Source organism: Podarcis cretensis, assembly GCF_951804945.1.
Source record: "Podarcis cretensis genome assembly, chromosome: 2".
Classification (NCBI taxonomy): Eukaryota; Metazoa; Chordata; class Lepidosauria; order Squamata; family Lacertidae; genus Podarcis; species Podarcis cretensis.
The window spans coordinates 116017163-116034718 of NC_137171.1; the positions used below are offsets into that span (position 1 = coordinate 116017163).

Below are 17556 nucleotides of genomic sequence, written 5' to 3' on the forward strand. Positions count from 1 at the left end.
TATTATTATTATTATTATTATTATTATTATTATTATTATTATTGCCTGGTCCTGCCCACCTGGAATCTAAAAGCCAGAGGCGGCGGCTCCTCCTCCTCCTCCTCCTCTTCTTCTTCCTGTTGGTCAGAAATTTCATTCTCTTTGACCAGACCGGATCCCCAGTCCAAGATATACAGGTATTCATTTCCTCACTTGCCTGAGTCGGAGTGGGGAGTTGCAGTTCCTTCAGGTGGGGAAGAGGCGTTTTTCTTAAGCCATGTGGTGCCATTCAGGTATGTGAGGATGAACTTAAGCTCCTTGGAGGAAAGGGCCTTTTCAGTACTGGCCCCGACTTGGTGGAATGCTCTGTCACAAGAGACCAGGGCCCTGGGGGACTTGACATCTTTCTGCAGGGCCTGCAAGACAGAGCTTTTCCGCCTGGCCTTTGGTTTGGACTCAGTCTGACCCTTATGTTGCCCTCCCCTTATGGTTTTGATCTATGGGCTACTTTTAAAATGAGGTTGCATTTTAAATTGCATTTTAACCTGTACAATGGTGTCACGGGTCACATACGCTTCAGGTTACAAACGCTTCAGGTTGCAGACTCCGCTAACCCAGAAATAGTACCTCGGGTTAAGAACTTTGCTTCAGGATGCGAACAGAAATCTTGCTCCGGCGGCGCGATGGCAGCGGGAGGCCCCATTAGCTAAAGTGGTGCTTGAGGTTAAGAACAGTTTCAGGTTAAGAACGGACCTCCAGAACGAATTAAGTACGTAACTCGAGGTACCACTGTATTTTAAATTTGTCCCCCCCCCCATTATGTTTTTACTGTAATTTTACTGGTGTTAGCCACTTTGAGCCCTGCTCTGGCCGGGTAGGGTGGGGTATAAATTATTATTATTATTATTATTATTATTATTATTATTATTATTAATTTTATTTATTAGAACCCGAGACTCTTAATCATGTGTCTGGGCCCCAAAATATTCCTGCATTACAGGGGGTTGGACTAGATGACCCTTGGTGTCCCCTCCAGCTATATGATTCTATGAAATAAAATACAAAAGTTTAACTGTATACCCTGTGCCATTGCTCAGTGCGTCCGCTTATAGGGTCTTGTGACAGTCTTCTTGTTTAGCCACTTATTTAGGGAAATGTTTGGTTTTGAGGAAACTGACCTAATATGTATGCATTTTGCATGAATCAAATTGTATTATACTCTCCCCCCCCCATCACCAATTTGATTTGAAATCTTTTAGTTGTGTTTGTGTTCAATTATTACTTTGGTTTGGTTTGTGTTTTGAGATCGTTTAGCTCCTTTTGGATCCCTATACTCCCCCCCCCCCCAAATGAATAAGGGAAAAACTGTGGAGGGGCAAGGGGGGCGGTTATTGGTTTGGTTTGTTCTTGTTTTTATTATGCATTTTATGTTTTTATCTTCTGTTTTTATGGTGTGAACTGCCCTGAGATTGACAGATGAAGGGCAGTATACAAATTTAATCAAAAATAATGCTCATGACAGTATGAAATAGCCTTCAGCTCTTTTTCATCATCATCATCATCATCATCATTTATTATTTATACCCCGCCTATCTGTCTGGGTTTCCTCAGCCACTCTGGGCATCTCCAAACAGAAAATTAAAAGCACAATAAAACGTCAAACATTAAAAACTTCCCTAAACAGGGCTGCTTTCAGATGTCTTCTAAAAGCCGGATAGTTGTTTATTTTCTTGACATCTGATCAGAGGGCGTTCTACTGGGTGGGCGCCACTACCGAGAAGCACGCTTGTTCGTGGAAACAAATTACTAAGCAATGGCAAAGATAGGCTACAATTTAAAACAGAAGAAATTGCCCCCCCCCCCAAAATAGACATCTTCTGCGTTGAAAGCCAGGATTAGCAGTGTTTGTATAACATTCACTAGTAGCTGTATTACCAAGGTGCATCTGGAAGTTGCCAGGTACCCCTCTGTGGGGAGGTGCCCCCACAACTTAGGGACTGCCACAAAACAGGCCCTCTCCTGGGCCACCCCTACCCTCCAAGCCTCCGACGGTAGTGAAACAACCAAGAGGGTTTGTTTAACATGTGAGCACATTGAATTGGGCCCGGAAACTGTTAGGATTTTTTATCTCACCAGCTGCTCAGCAAGTAGAACTATGGTTGTTTATATCAGTGTTTCCCAACCTTGGGTCTCCAGCTGTTTTTGGACTACAACTCCCATCATCCCTTGCTAGCAAGACCAATGGTCAGGGATGATGGGAATTGTAGTCCAACAGCAGCTGGAGACCCAAGGTTGGGAAACACTGGTTTATATCATGTGAGTGTCTGAGAGCGTGAGACAGGAAGTCTCAGTACTGTTGGGTACTGCGAGAGAAGTTACCGTATTTTTCGCTCTATAAGGTGCACCAGACCACAAGATGCACCTAGTTTTGGGAGGAGGAAAACAAGAAAAAAAATATTCTGAATCCCAGAAGCCAGAACAGCAAGGGGGATCGCTGCACAGCCTGCATTTGCTCCATAAGACGCACACACATTTCCCCTTCCTTTTTAGGAGGGAAAAAGTGAGTCTTATAGAGCAAAAAATACGGTACTTTCACTTCTGTGTGAGATGTTGTTCTTTACTGCTGCTGAGAGAGAGCAGACATGCTGATGGAGTCTCTCTATATAGACTGTTGAATAAAGTAGTTTTAAAGCTACGGTTGTCTCTTTCTTCTGCAATGGGATGTCAGAAGACGAGTGTGCTCCTCTCTGGTCTGAGGAAGATTTACAGCCAGAGGGTTACCACCGGAGAGACGCCCCGGTGTCTTGGGAAGGTGGTGGCCTTCCCGGGCGTTTTTCCAACAGAAACAACCAGTGCCACTGTTTTAAAATGGATGTTGTGCGAGAGGCAAACGGAACCGCAGCTGGTAATCTGGGCGCTGCATTTTGGACCCCTTGCAGTTTTTGAGCCGTCTTCAAGGGCAGCCCCATGTAGGGTGCTCTGCAGCAATCTAGTCTGGAAGTTACTGCAGCATGCAGTACAGTGGCCAAGTATCTGTGCCCCCAAGTGGCAAACTCTCAGGTGCTGGGAAAAGGCACGCATATGGGTGGGTGGAGAGAGATAGGGCACAAACAAAGGAACACAGGGCATAATTTGGCAGCTTGCCTGCTAGCACGGTTGGGTTGCTGGATTCCTTGATGTGTGGTTGCAAAACTATTGATTTCCTGGGCGGCTTCCCAGCCTGCCTGCCAGCCGCCCTGAGCTTTTCCCTCCATCATTGCTCCTTGGCATCAGTGCCCTGCACTGCCTCTCTTGTTTTTCAGTGCACATTAGCAGGATGGTTTGAATGACCAGACCATAGTGTATGTTGCAGTAGTGCTGTGGGAAAGTGGAGGGGGAGTGTGTGTGTTTTAAAGCTAAAAAAAAAGGGAAAAAAAAGGTACAGGACCTCTCACAGTTAACTCCAGTCGCGGATGACTCTGGGGTTGCGGCGCTCATCTCGCTTTACTGGCCGAGGGAGCCGACGTTTGTCCGCAGACAGTTTTTCTGGGTCATGTGGCCAGCATGACTAAGCCGCTTCTGGCGGACCAGAGCAGCGCACAGAAACACCGTTTAGCTTCCCACCACAGCGGTACCTATTTATCTACTTGCACTATGACATGCTTTCAAACTGCTAGGTAGGCAGGAGCTGGGACCGAACGATGGGAACTCACCCTGTCGCTGGGATTCGAACTGCCAACCTGATTGGCAAGTCCTAGGCTCTGTGGTTTAACCCACAGCGCCACCCGCGTCCCCAAAAGTTAAGGTAGCCAATACCGTTTTCATATAAATCCATTTCCAGGCAGTAAGTGTAGTGGCAAATTCAAAAGTGCAGGGTCCCTCATGACAGTCACAGTCATCAAACCCCTTCCAATAAGATGATACACTGAGACGTATTTGAAGAATTCAGCTTTCAAATTCCAAAAATGAGGGATGCTAAAAAAGTTGCAACATGACCTGGGAGTTCAAAAGATATTTTGGTTAAATTAATATAATTTCTAATGGATTACTGAAAATTGCATTATTTGATATGAGTTGTCTATTTTAAAGTTATTGTGACTTTTTAATATTGGATCAGATTGTTCTTATTAAAGTTTGATGTTTTATTATGTTTCTATATGTGTTGGAAGCCGCTGAGAGTGGTTGGGGCTTTCAAACTGCTAGGTTGGCAGGAGCTGGGACTGAGCAACGGGAGCTCACCCCGTCACGGGGATTCGAACCACCGACCTTCTGATTGGCAAGTCCTCGGCTCAGTGGTTTAGACCACAGCGCCACCCGTGTCCCTTTATTTTAAAGCTAGATTTTGCTAAAAATCTTTGGAAATAATATTATTATTATTTATTTATTATTGAATTTATATAACTTAAGTAGAAGTGGAGATTTAGGCGATGCTGGCCTCGAAGACTAGGGCAGATTGGGCAACCCCTGTATTGCAATCAAAATCTTAGCACACTTACTTGGGTAGTCTGACAGGGATGAAAACTGTATGAATGACCAGACAGGAGATCTAGAGCAGGGGTCAGCAAACTTTTTCAGCCGTGGGGGGGCCGGACTACATATGGGGGAGGGGATGAACAAATTCCTATGCCCCACAAATAACCCAGAGATGCATTTTAAATAAAAGCACCCATTCTACTCATGTAAAAACATGCTGGTTCCTGGATCATCCGCGGGTCGGATTTAGAAGGTGATTGGACCGAATCCGGCCCCCGGTCCTTAGTTTGCCTACCCATGATCTAGAGGCATGTCCACAACTACATCTCTGCACTGTTCTGGAAACTCATTCCGAGGCAACATTTGGTCGTCTCTGTATCATGTTGTTCAGATGCCGTACTGCAGACAGGATAGATTTGTGTGTGTGTCGGGATTCCGAACAACAAGATTACACAGTGGTATGTGCCCAGATTTCTGACCCTTTCCACCCCTATCAACCTTTCTGCCCAGTTCTTCTGTTGCGTCAGTGCTCGTACTTGGAATCCTGGCAGCATTCCAGTACTGCTTTGTAAACTTTTAAGCTGCGCTGAGCTGTGATACCTTGTGCACAGGTGATCCTATGTTACCTGCCGCATAACGCCTCCAGTGTGTGCTTTGCAATTGCCCACAAGTATTGGGTGGGTCAGTGTATCTGGGCCAGTGGGGTGTAGTGGTTAAGAGCGGTGGACTCGTAATGTGGTGAACCGGGTTCGATTCCCTGCTCCTCCACATGCAGCTGCTAGGTGACTTTGGGCTAGTCACATTTCTCTGAAGTCTCTCAACCTCACTCACCTCACAGAGTGTTTGTTGTGGGGCACGAAGGGAAAGGAGAATGTTAGCCGCTTTGAAACTCCTTAAAGGGAGCGAAAGGTGGGATATCAAATCCAAACTCTTCTTCTTCTTCTTCTTCTTCTTCTTCTTCTTCTTCTTCTTCTTCTTCTTTTTCTTCTTTTTCTTCTTCGACCGAAAGGCCGCACAGGGAGAGCTGTGGGCAGGATTCCTGTGTTGAAGGCGGTTGGACTAGATGACCCTTGAAGGTCCCTCCCAAGTCTGTTATTCTATGATCTTTGTGCAGGTGGGTTCCCTTGAGAACTTTGCAGGACCTTTCTCGTAGGCAGGTGACTAGGTTTATGCTCGCCAAATCTCACTGGCATCTTCATGTTGGTGATGGAAGAGCGGTTTCTGACAAGTTTTCGTTGGCCATTTTCAAAACTTTATTATTATTATTATTATTATTATTATTAAACTTATTATTATGATTTCAAATTGTTTTGTGCGGTGCTAGATCTTCGTTTTAAAAGAGAAATTACGGTGTCCTTAATGCTCATTCTCGCCGCTGCTTTATTATTATTATTTTTTTAGCCCTTGGTTAACCAACCACATATTTCCACATTTCTGCCATAAAGTTCTGCCAACTCTTTCAGCGGCAGCTCTGTGCTGGAAGCTACAGCTTCAAATGCCGCCTCTGGGCTGGAGTGGATAAGTTGGAAATCTCACTATCTCTGGCATGAAGCAGGAATCTGTTTCCTACATTCCACCCCAGTGTGTGTATTCCCCCCCCCCCTTCTTATCTCTTCCTCTCCCCATTCCCACTTTGCCTTTGGCATGCCTTTGGCATGCTGGGATCTTGCTGGGGCAAGTTTCCAGCTTGGTTACCCAAGACAAATGACACTGAACTCTGCGTTCTCCTCCTGACCCCTCTGATGTTCCTCTCAGGATAATGCCGGGACCTGAGCTTCTGCCAGAAGCAAAGCCTATTATTATTATTTGCCAGAAGCAAAGCCTATTATTATTATTATTATTATTATTATTATTATTATTATTATTGCCTGGTCCTGCCCACCTGGAATCTAAAAGCCAGAGGCGGCGGCTCCTCCTCCTCCTCCTCCTCTTCTTCCTGTTGGTCAGAAATTTCATTCTCTTTGACCAGACCGGATCCCCAGTCCAAGATATACAGGTATTCATTTCCTCACTTGCCTGAGTCGGAGTGGGGAGTTGCAGTTCCTTCAGGTGGGGAAGAGGCGTTTTTCTTAAGCCATGTGGTGCCATTCAGGTATGTGAGGATGAACTTAAGCTCCTTGGAGGAAAGGGCCTTTTCAGTACTGGCCCCGACTTGGTGGAATGCTCTGTCACAAGAGACCAGGGCCCTGGGGGACTTGACATCTTTCCGCAGGGCCTGCAAGACAGAGCTGTTCCGCCTGGCCTTTGGTTTGGACTCAGTCTGACCCTTATGTTGCCCTCCCCTTATGGTTTTGATCTATGGGCTACTTTTAAAATGAGGTTGCATTTTAAATTGCATTTTAACCTGTACAATGGTGTCACGGGTCACATACGCTTCAGGTTACAAACGCTTCAGGTTGCAGACTCCGCTAACCCAGAAATAGTACCTCGGGTTAAGAACTTTGCTTCAGGATGCGAACAGAAATCTTGCTCCGGCGGCGCGATGGCAGCGGGAGGCCCCATTAGCTAAAGTGGTGCTTGAGGTTAAGAACAGTTTCAGGTTAAGAACGGACCTCCGGAACGAATTAAGTTCTTAACCCGAGGTACCACTGTATTTTAAATTGGGTTCCCCCCATTATGTTTTTAGTGGAATTTTACTGGTGTTAGCCACCCTGAACCGAGCTCTGGCCGGGGTGGGCAGGGTATAAATAAATAAATAAATAAATAAATAAATAAATAAATCGTTTGTTTGTTTGTTTGTTTGTTTGATTATTTATTTATTTGAACCTGAGACTCTTAATCATGTATCTGGGCCCCAAAAGATTCCTGCATTACAGGGGGTTGGACTAGATGACCCTTGGTGTCCCCTCCAGCTATATGATTCTATGAAATAAAATACAAAAGTTTAACTGTATACCCTGTGCCATTGCTCAGTGCGTCCGCTTATAGGGTCTTGTGACAGTGTTCTTGTTTAGCCACTTATTTAGGGAAATGTTTGGTTTTGAGGAAACCGACCTAATATGTACGCATTTTGCATGAATCGAATTGTATTATACTCTTTCCCCCCCCCCCCCATCACCAATTTGATTTGAAATCTATTTAGTTGTGTTTGTGTTCAATTATTACTTTGGTTTGGTTTGTGTTTTGATATTGTTTAGCTCCTTTTGGATCCCTATACTCCCCCCCCCCCAATGAATAAGGGAAAAACTGTGGAGGGGCAAGGGGGGCGGTTATTGGTTTGGTTTGTTCTTGTTTTTATTATGCATTTTATGTTTTTATCTTCTATTTTTATGGTGTGAACCGCCCTGAGATTGAGAGATGAAGGGCAGTATACAAATTTAATAAATAATAATGATCATGACAATATTAAATAGCCTTGAGATCTTTTTCATCATCATCATCATCATCATCATCATCATCATTATTTATTATTTATACCCCGCCTATCTGTCTGGGTTTCCTCAGCCACTATGGGCATCTCCAAACAGAAAATTAAAAGCACAATAAAACGTCAAACATAAAAAACTTCCTGATACAGGGGCTGCCTTCAGATGTCTTCTAAAAGTCAGATAGTTGTTTATTTCCTTGACGTCTGATGGGAGGGCATTTCACAGGGTGGGTGCCACTACTGAGAAGGCTCTCTGCCTTCAGACATAACTTGTTCATGGAAACGAATTATTAAGCAATGGCAAAAATAGGCTGCAACAATTTAAAACTGAAAAATTACCCCCCCCCCCTAAAAGTAGACATCTGTGTTGAAATCCAAGATTAGCAGTGTGTCTATAACATTCGCTGATAGCTGTATTACCAAGGTGCATCTGGAAGTTGCCAGGTACCCCTCTGTGGGGAGGTGGCTCCACAACTTAGGGGCTGCCACAAAACAGGGCCTCTCCTGGGCCACCCCTACCCTTCAAGCCTTTGAGGGTAGTGAAACAACCAAGACGGTTTGCTTAACATGTTAGCGCCTTGAATTGGGCCCGGAAACTGTTAGGATTTTTTATCTCACCAGCTGCTCAGCAAGTAGAACTATGGTTGTTTATATCATGTGAGTGTCTGAGAGCGTGAGACAGGAAGTTGGGTACTGCGAGAGAAGTTACCGTGTTTTTCGCTCTATAAGACGCACAAGACCATAAGATGCACCTAGTTTTTGGAGGAGGAAAACAAGAAAAAAATATTCTGAATCTCAGAAGCCAGAACAGCAAGAGGGATCGCTGCACAGCGAAAGCAGCGATCCCTCTTGCTATTCTGGCTTCTGGGATAGCTGCGCAGCCTGCATTCGCTCCGTAAGATGCACACACATTTCCCCTTACTTTTTAGGAGGGAAAAAGTGAATCTTATAGAGCAAAAAATACGGTACTTCCACTTCTGTGTGAGATGTTGTTCTTTACTGCTGCTGAGAGAGAGCAGACATGCTGATGGAGTCTCTCTATATAGACCGTTGAATAAAGTAATTTTAAAGCTACGATTGTCTCTTTCTTCTGCAATGAGATGCCAGAAGACGAGTGTGCTCCTCTCAGGAGGGTCACTTATCACCGGTCTCTCTGGACTGAGGAAGATTTACAGCCAAAGGGTTACCACCGGAGAGACGCCCCAGTGTCTTGGGAAGGTGGTGGCCTTCCTGGGCGTTTTTCCAACAGAAACAACCAGTGCCACTGTTTTATTTTATTTTTTTTTAAAAAAAATTTATTAAAAGTTTTGTTAATACAATAGAGAAAAGACAGAATAAACAGATAATAGACAGAAAAACAAACATAAAGTTTAACATCTTGTAGTACCCATCTTTTCTATATCCTTTGGACTTCCTCACATCTCCCGCGCTTGCGTTCCACATTTATAAAATTTTAGCCAGCAACTTATCACCTTATTTCAATTCTTATTATACACATTTCCAATGTTTTGTCCCTAACTTTGAATATTTTTATCTAGGTCTTAAAACCTAATTTTAACACAATATTTATTCAAAATTTATTTTTCTCATAAGGTTCACTCATTCTCATAGTCTTATCAACTAACTTTATGGGCCCTGTTATTTTCAAATCTCTCATCCTTCTTAACATTCATATAATTTACAATGTTTTTGCAGATAGTCCTTAAATTTCTTCCAATCCTCTTCCATGTCTTGCTCTCCCAACCAGTGCCACTGTTTTAAAATGGATGTTGTGCGAGAGGCAAACGGAACCGCAGCTAGTAATCTGGGCGCTGCATTTTGGACCCCTTGGAGTTTATGAGCTGTCTTCAAGGGCAGCCCCATGTAGGGTGCTCTGCAGCAATCTAGTCTGGAAGTTACTGCAGCATGCAGTACAGTGGCCAAGTATCTGTGCCCCTAAGTGGCAAACTCTCAGGAGCTGGGAAAAGGCACGCATGTGGGTGGGTGGAGAGAGATAGGGCACAAACAAAGGAACACAGGGCATAATTTGGCAGCTTGCCTCCTAGCAAGGTTGGGTTGCTGGATTCCTTGATGTGTGGTTGCAAAACTATTGATTTCCTGGGCGGCTGCCAAGCCTGCCTGCCAGCCGCCCTGAGCTTTTCCCTCCATCATTGCTCCTTGGCGTCAGTGCCCTGCACTGCCTCTCTTGTTTTTCAGTGCACATTAGCAGGATGGTTTGAATGACCAGACCATAGTGTATGTTGCAATAGTGCTGTGGGAAAGTGGAGGGTGTGTGTGTGTGTTTTAAAGCTAAAAAAAAAAAAAAAAAGGGTAAAGGACCTCTGACAGTTAAGTCCAGTCGCGGTTGACTCTGGGGTTGCGGCACTCATCTCGCTTTACTGGCCGAGGGAGCCGACGCTTGTCCGCAGACAATTTTTCTGGGTCATGTGGCCAGCATGACTAAGCCGCTTCTGGCGAACCAGAGCAGCGCACAGAAACACCATTTACCTTCCCACCACAGCGGTACTTATTTATCTACTTGCACTTTGATATGCTTTCAAACTGCTAGGTTGGCAGGAGCTGGGACTGAGCAACGGGAGCTCACCCCGTCGCGGGGATTCGAACCACCGGCCTTCCGATTGGCAAGTCCTAGGCTCAGTGGTTTAGACCACAGCGCCACCCGTGTCCCTTTATTTTAAAGCTAGATTTTGCTAAAAATCTTTGGAAAGAATATTATTATTATTTATTTATTATTGAATTTATAAACTGCCCTATACCCGGAGGTCTCAGGGCGGTTCGCAGAAGAAAATCAAAATATAAAACCACAAATATATATAATAAATATAAAAACAACAACTTGTTTGCTGGCTGTCATCCAGTCCTTTACCAAGGCGAGACACTGGTCCAGAATAAATCTGGGACTCAACTACATTAGTCAAAAAACAGCATTTTGAATGTGTTAGAGACATGCAACACCCAGATGGCGCCGGAGAGCAAAAAAAAAAATTCTATGCGATTTTCCATAGCGTTTTTTCCGGTGTGTGTGGATCCACTCCTGGTGAAATCTCAGGTGCCACATTTGTGTGTGTGTGTGTGTGTGTGTGTGTGTGTGTGTGTGTGTGTTTGTACTTGCAAGGAACCTGCCACACTTGCTAATCAGAGAAGATCTCTGGGTGCCGACTTTGGGTGGCCTCAAGGCAGAAATTTGATGGTTTGACAGCACAGCAAAAGTCTGCCTATTAAAGAGGGGCTTACAGGTCTTCTCTGAGTGGGGAATGGAGCCTTCTAGCTGTAGTTCGCTTTGCCATGCACCAAGCTTAAGCAGTGAAGATGCAGAAGGGTATATCGGAGTCATGACCGCACACGAGGTGCTGGGTGTCCCCAGTGCAACACTTCTCTCGGTGCAGCTATGAGCTCGCTTGAACGTCTTTGGCCAATCTTCATATCCCAACCGACGGCCGTGCCAACCCGAGAAGTGAAAAAAACACAGTGTTATGAATTATTATGTATGCTATAACTTAATTTCATGATTTTGTTATTTATATACATTTTTACAGAAACTGCTTTTAGGGGGATTGTGTTTGGCATGCAGCGCTTACAAGAATCCAAAATATCTATTAATGATGATTGTTTTGACCATTTTAATCTCTGAGTTTTAATCCATTTCATTCTATTGCTATGCTAACTTTTTGACAGTTTTGAATTGTTGTTAATTTTATTTGTCGTGTCTTTTCGAAAGCTTCCTTGAGGGTTTTTTTTAAAAAAAACAACAACAACAAGCGGTGCATAAATATTATGAAAATTTATATGCTGCTTAATTGCAGCCGTCTCTCAGCAGTGTATGATAAGTGTAACAAATACAACAGAGATGAAACAAAACCCAATGGAAAGCAAGCTATAAATTGGAAGAAGGGCTTTAAAATGGCTGCTGAAATAGAAACGGAGTTAACTCTTTCCCTCCCCCCTGCAGGGACAATGGAGGTTTCGCTGGGCCAGGGGCTCCTCATTTTGTTCCTGGTGGTGGTCCCGCTTCTCTACGAATGGAGTACCACCTTCAAGTACTTCTGCAAGATGGCGTTCTACAACAGCTACATCCTCTTCCTGGCCGTCATCGTCATCCCAATTTGTGCAGTCCGTGGGCGCAACGTGGAGAATATGAAGTAAGTACAAGAGTTTGTTTGTGTGTATTAGGCTCTTTGGGAGGTATTCAGTTATCTCATTCTACTAGTGCAAGGGTTTTCGTTCATGCAGTGGGACTCCCCCTGTTCCCTTCCACCTTCCCTAAATCTGCTCCAGAGTGTTGGGGTGGAGTGGGGAAACCCCCTAGAACAGATTTAGGGGGCCCATGGGGGACGGTGGCTTGGGGAACAATGTTCTTCCATGCCAAAGGAAGTCCCTGTGCTGGCGCGAGGTTCACATAGCCAGCGCAATGGTGGGTGCAGCTCTTGTTGTGTTTGGCTGGGGGGGACGGGACGACTCGTAAATCTTTTGTTGGAAGATTGGGCATGACTCTGCTTGCTGAGAGAGGAGGAAGAGGGGGAAGGAAGTCCAACTTAGAAATGTTAAATTGATTGCAAAGCTAATGAAATGTATAGACTTGAAAAGCATAAATTAAAACTTAAGAAGAAAAGAGAGAGTTTTTTTGCATGGGGTTAAGGCAGGCAGATGGGACGTGGGTGGCGCTGTGGGTTAAACCACAGAGCCTAGGACTTGCCGATCAGAAGGTCGGTTGTTCGAATCCCCGCAACGGGGTGAGCTCCCATTCCTTGGTCCCAGCTCCTGCCAACCTAGCAGTTTGAAAGCACGTCAAAGTGCAAGTAGATAAATAGGTACTGCTCCTGCGGGAATGTAAACGGCATTTCCGTGCACTGCTCTGGTTCGCCAGAAGCGGCTTAGTCATGCTGGCCACATGACCCAGAAGCTGTACGCCGGCTCCCTCGACCAATAAAGCGAGATGAGCACCGCAACCCCAGAGTTGGTCACGACTGGACCTAATGGTCAGGGGTCCCTTTACCTTTACCTTTAAGGCAGGCAGAACAATGGACCTCCTGACTCTGATACTATCCCTGTGCCTGTTAACCGGAAGGTTGGTGGTTCGAGACTGCCCAGGGATGGCTGTGGGCAGGAAATTGATTAGATGACTCGTGGGGTCCCTTCCAACACTTTGATTCCATGTAGCCTCTGACCTCTTTTCTGGCCTCCCTGTACTTTTAAAAATTCAGACGGCTATGTCGTAGGTTGCATCCTGTTTACAACTTTCTCACGTTTCCTCCTCAGACCTCAAGGTGAGAGGTCACCTTGAATCTATCATTGGAAAACAGAGAAGCAAGCATGGCTCCTTTTGTCTTCGATTAGTTAGGTTAGAGCTAGAACACTTTTCTATCCAGGTTCTCAGCTTCCCAGAATAAAGCTATTTTTCTTACTCTGCTCTGTGTGCAAATGCAACAAGTGACGTCTACTCTCTAACCAGATTCACAAGTTGTACAATGTACACTCTGCATGTCAAAGAGCTCCAAGCGGCTACTCGTTTCAGTTTCCATAACTTTGGTATCTCTGTGTAATGTGACTTAAGTTACACAGAGCATTTTTCATATTTGTACAATGATACTTTGGAGGAGGGACGGGCAGAAGGTAAATTGGGTTCTACTGGTACATCTCTGAGCGATTTATTCCGAAAGCATTTATGAACTGCTTAATGTTTTAAAAACCTCTTAAGCGGCATGCAATCTGAAAAAAAACCATGTCGCCAAAATACAAACCTATAACCAATACAAACACAGAATAAAACACACGTTAAAAAGCATTAAAAGGTTTGGGATGTAGCTTTGGTTGAAAAGCTTGGGAATAAATTTTAAGAGGACTGGGGGGTTGGGTGCCAGCTTCGCCTTTGAGCCAGTGCCAACGACTGGGCTCAACCTCTTCAGCCCCGACTGGGCCAGGCGAGCTGGAAAAGCAGGCTCAGAGACCTTCCACTGCGGAAGAGCAGGTCTAAGTGCTGTGGACTCACAATTCAGAGCTGTGAGCACCAAACTCAGTTCCAAAAGTCAGTAGAGCACAGCAGAGCATGAACCACACGAACGACAGCTCTGAAGTATAACTTCTTTTATTCTCTACAGCTACTGCATAAACTCATGACTAATCGGAGATGCTGGACTGATTGAGTGTTACAGCTGCTTGAGCAGTCACCTTATCTATATACAGATAACACTCAGACTCCCTTTGAAGTCAGGCTGGAGCGGAAGCAGCAATGAGCAAAATCCGCCCCATCCTTTCTGAAACATTGTCAGCAGATTCTTGCAATGGGAGGGGTGAAACATCTGGATCTGAATGGTGTGATTTTGTAATGTATTTGAATGAGGAAATTCACGACAGAATAGCCCCCATCTCAGTATGTTGCTATGTAGAAATTATAGTTCTTTGTGCTGGCTGAAATAGTAAGAACAATACTGACACTTGTTATCTCTTTGCACTTTGTAAAGAATAATTCCTGGATTATTTGTGTTACTCTCTAGAACTGAGTTTTATTTGCAGTTTAAGCTTTTCCCATTACGAGTATCTATAGATAAAATCAGTTTGTTTGTTTTTTATTTTTTTATTTATTTTATTTAACATAATGCTTACAAAATACAAGCAAAATACTGCAAATACATACATACATATATATTTCAGATAAGCACACATATATAAAAAAGAACAGAAAAGAAAAAAGGAAGAAAAGAAAAAATAAGGAGGAAAAGTTGGAAGAATTTCTTCCAAATTTATTCTACAAATATCTCAATAATAAAATTTCGTTGATTGACTTCAATCGCTTACACTGCACTTCCTATATACATTTTAAGCAAAATTATATCTGTTATTCCGTATTTCCCCCATACAATCTCATACAAATATTCTAATCAATAAGTTTTCTAAATCTTTCATAAATCTATTCTAAACACAACCAATACCTTACATTTAATCTTTGCCTACATAAATAATCATTTAAACATTTCCATTGTTTCTGGAATATCTATAGATAAAATCAGTTTAATGCGGTTCTGCTCTGCACCCTTCCTTGATAGCTTTGGGCCTAGCTGGAATGTCCCCGCAGACTCTGACAATGCCTCTTCTTTCCTTAGATTAAGGATAGAACAGGGTAAACTAGCCTACTGCACAAAGGTAAATTTCGCATTAATTTTATTTGCCATCTTTTGTCTCTGGCTCTGCCCACCACTGACATTTGGCCTCCTGGAATTTTGCTCTGAACGGAATGCGGGCTACATGGACCTGTGGCTTGGTTTTAGCTAGCAGTGCGGCTTAAGGACTGAAGGGGAGTCTTTGGGGCAGATTTGGCAGATATCATAGAATCACGAGTTGGAAGGGACCCAGGGGTCATCTAGCCCAACCCCCTTGAATGCAGGAATTTCAGCCAAATCATCCATGACAGAGGGCCATCCAACCTCTGCTTAAAAACCTCCAAGGAGGCTTCGAGAATTTATATATATATATATATATATATCAGTATAAAAATAAAATGAACCACCATCACACCAAAATTGGTTGTAAACAAAGAGGTACCTAGACATTCCGTTGTGGCCACTGTAACCTGGGTTTAAGGTGCCATTTGATGATTAACTTATATATCTGAGACGTAGCGGGTGAGGAGATCTTTTAGGTAAGTGGAGTGCCACAGAGAGGCATCTTGGACTTCACCTGAGACAGCAAAATTTCTTGTGGCAGCTGCTTCTTACATGGTTATATGCAGGTTGGCCTCCTGTGGACTTTACCTTTACCTTTACTGTATTGGTAGAAAGAGGAGAGCCAACAAAAGCAATAAAAACAACTTTTTGCTGCTTTGGTATTTTGAAAAGTGAAATCTGCATTGAACAACACTGGCCTCTAGAGGGAGCATGAGCACTCCAGACACCTCAGTGCCTCAAAAATTATTTTTGACTGACAGCTTATTATTTTATTATTATTATTTGTATTTATTAGATATTTACACCACCCTTCATCAAAAGATCTCAGGGCAATTCACAAGATAAAAACACAAATAAATAGCTAAACGACAGCAACAAAACAGTAACCCGCGCTCCCACAAATGCATTTAAAAGGTTGTGGCAAATTAATCAGCCAAAGGCCCAGTTGAAGAGGAATGTTTTTGCCTGGCACCTAAAAATATACAGTGGAACCTTGGTTCTCAAATGCCTTGGTCCTCAAACATTTTGGCTCCCGAATGCCGAAAACCCAGAAGTATTCCGGTTTTCAAACGTTTATTGGAAGCCGAAGGTCCGATGCTGCTGTCGGCTATTGTTTCCATGGCACCTGCGCCAATCAGAAGCCGCGCCTTGGTTTTTGAACGTTTCAGTAGTCGAATGGACTTCTGGGACAGATTACGTTTGAAAACCAAGGTGCCACTGTATAATGAAGCCACTAGGTAAAGCTTGCAGAAGGGAAGATGGCAAACTGTTGTTGTTGTCATCATCAGCGACTGTGGTGCAGTGAGGTGCGGAAGTCGCAGGTGAACAAATTTTCTCCTCTCTTCTCTTTTCCATCTCCAGGATAATCCGGTCCATGATGTTACATGTGAAATACCTGTACGGGATCAAGATTGACGTGCGGGGGACAGAGAACTTCAACATCAAGCAGCCTTACGTGATTGTGTCCAACCATCAGAGCTCGCTTGACTTGCTCGGTACGCCTGGGCAGTGGGGGGGAAGGGGGTCTGGGTAGGTGGCCAGAACGTGAGTAGAAAACCCCTCATGGCCTCTCCCGTCAGTCCATTTTACAATACCACCAAATTATTAAGAGTTCCTGCCCAATTTAAAGCAATCTTCATTGGTTTCTAAGCAGGTGCGGGGAGACTTTGGGACCCCTAGATGTTCCAAGAATTGTAAGGTTGGAAGCGACCATGAGCTTTACCTAGCCCAGTGCTTTTTTCCTGGGGGGACACATACCCCTAAACATTTTGTGAATCTTAAGTTTGGCCTCATTGAGGGGCAGTACAGTGGTACCTCGGGTTAAGTACTTAATTCGTTCCGGAGGTCCATACTTAACCTGAAACTGTTCTTAACGTGAAGCACTACTTTAGCTAATGGGGCCTCCTGCTCCTGCCGTGCTGTCGGAGCACGATTTCTGTTCTCAACCTGAAGCAAAGTTCTTAACCTGAAGCACTATTTTTGGGTTAGCGGAGTCCGTAACCTGAAGCGTATGTAACCTGAAGCGTATGTAACCTGAAGTACCACTGTATGAGAAGGAAAATGAGAGTACAGCGGTACCTCGGGTTAAGAACTTAATTCGTTCTGGAGGTCCGTTCTTAACCTGAAACTGTTCTTAACCTGAGGTACCACTTTAGCTAATGGGGCCTCCTGCTGCCGCCGCGCCACAATTTCTATTCTCATCCTGAAGCAAAGTTCTTAACCTGAGGTACTATTTCTGGGTTAGCGGAGTCTGTAACCTGAAGCGTCTGTAACCCGAGGTACCACTGTACCCCTAAACATTTTTTAAAGGAAAAAAGCACTGACCTAGCCCAACCCCCCCTGCAGTGCAGGAATCTTTTGACCAATGTGGGGCTCGAACCTGCGAACCTGCAGTTCAAAGTCTCATGCTAAACTACAACAACTCCCATCAGCCCCAGTAAGCGTGGCCTGCAGCAAAGGATGGTGGCAGTTGGCAGCCAGACACCTCTGGGGAGCTAGAGGTTCCCCACACCTGATCTGCAGAGTTGGGAAGGCATCTTCAAAAGTCTTCTTCTTTGGCGATCACTCGTAGCCGAGTAAGATTGTCTTCCATAAACACGG

The 17556-nt window shown here is 44.3% G+C and overlaps 1 protein-coding gene and 1 long non-coding RNA gene across 6 annotated transcripts in view; both read left to right on the plus strand.

Moving 5' to 3' along the window:
• The window catches only part of AGPAT1 (1-acylglycerol-3-phosphate O-acyltransferase 1), a 71453-nt gene that overhangs the window by 45530 nt on the left and 8367 nt on the right, over positions 1-17556 (plus strand). For 4 of the 5 annotated variants that reach the window (XM_079964032.1, XM_079964029.1, XM_079964030.1 and 1 more), the window contains exons 2-3: positions 11748-11937; positions 16318-16451. In XM_079964032.1, coding sequence (XP_079820158.1) covers positions 11753-11937; positions 16318-16451 — 319 coding nt within the window. In that variant the 5' untranslated portion in view covers positions 11748-11752. Of the gene's footprint in view, positions 1-6486; positions 6524-11747; positions 11938-16317; positions 16452-17556 lie in introns of those variants that run through there. The other variant, XM_079964028.1, reaches the window with a different exon arrangement.
• The window catches only part of LOC307209298, a 57796-nt gene that overhangs the window by 27745 nt on the left and 12495 nt on the right, over positions 1-17556 (plus strand). The window lies entirely within an intron of this gene.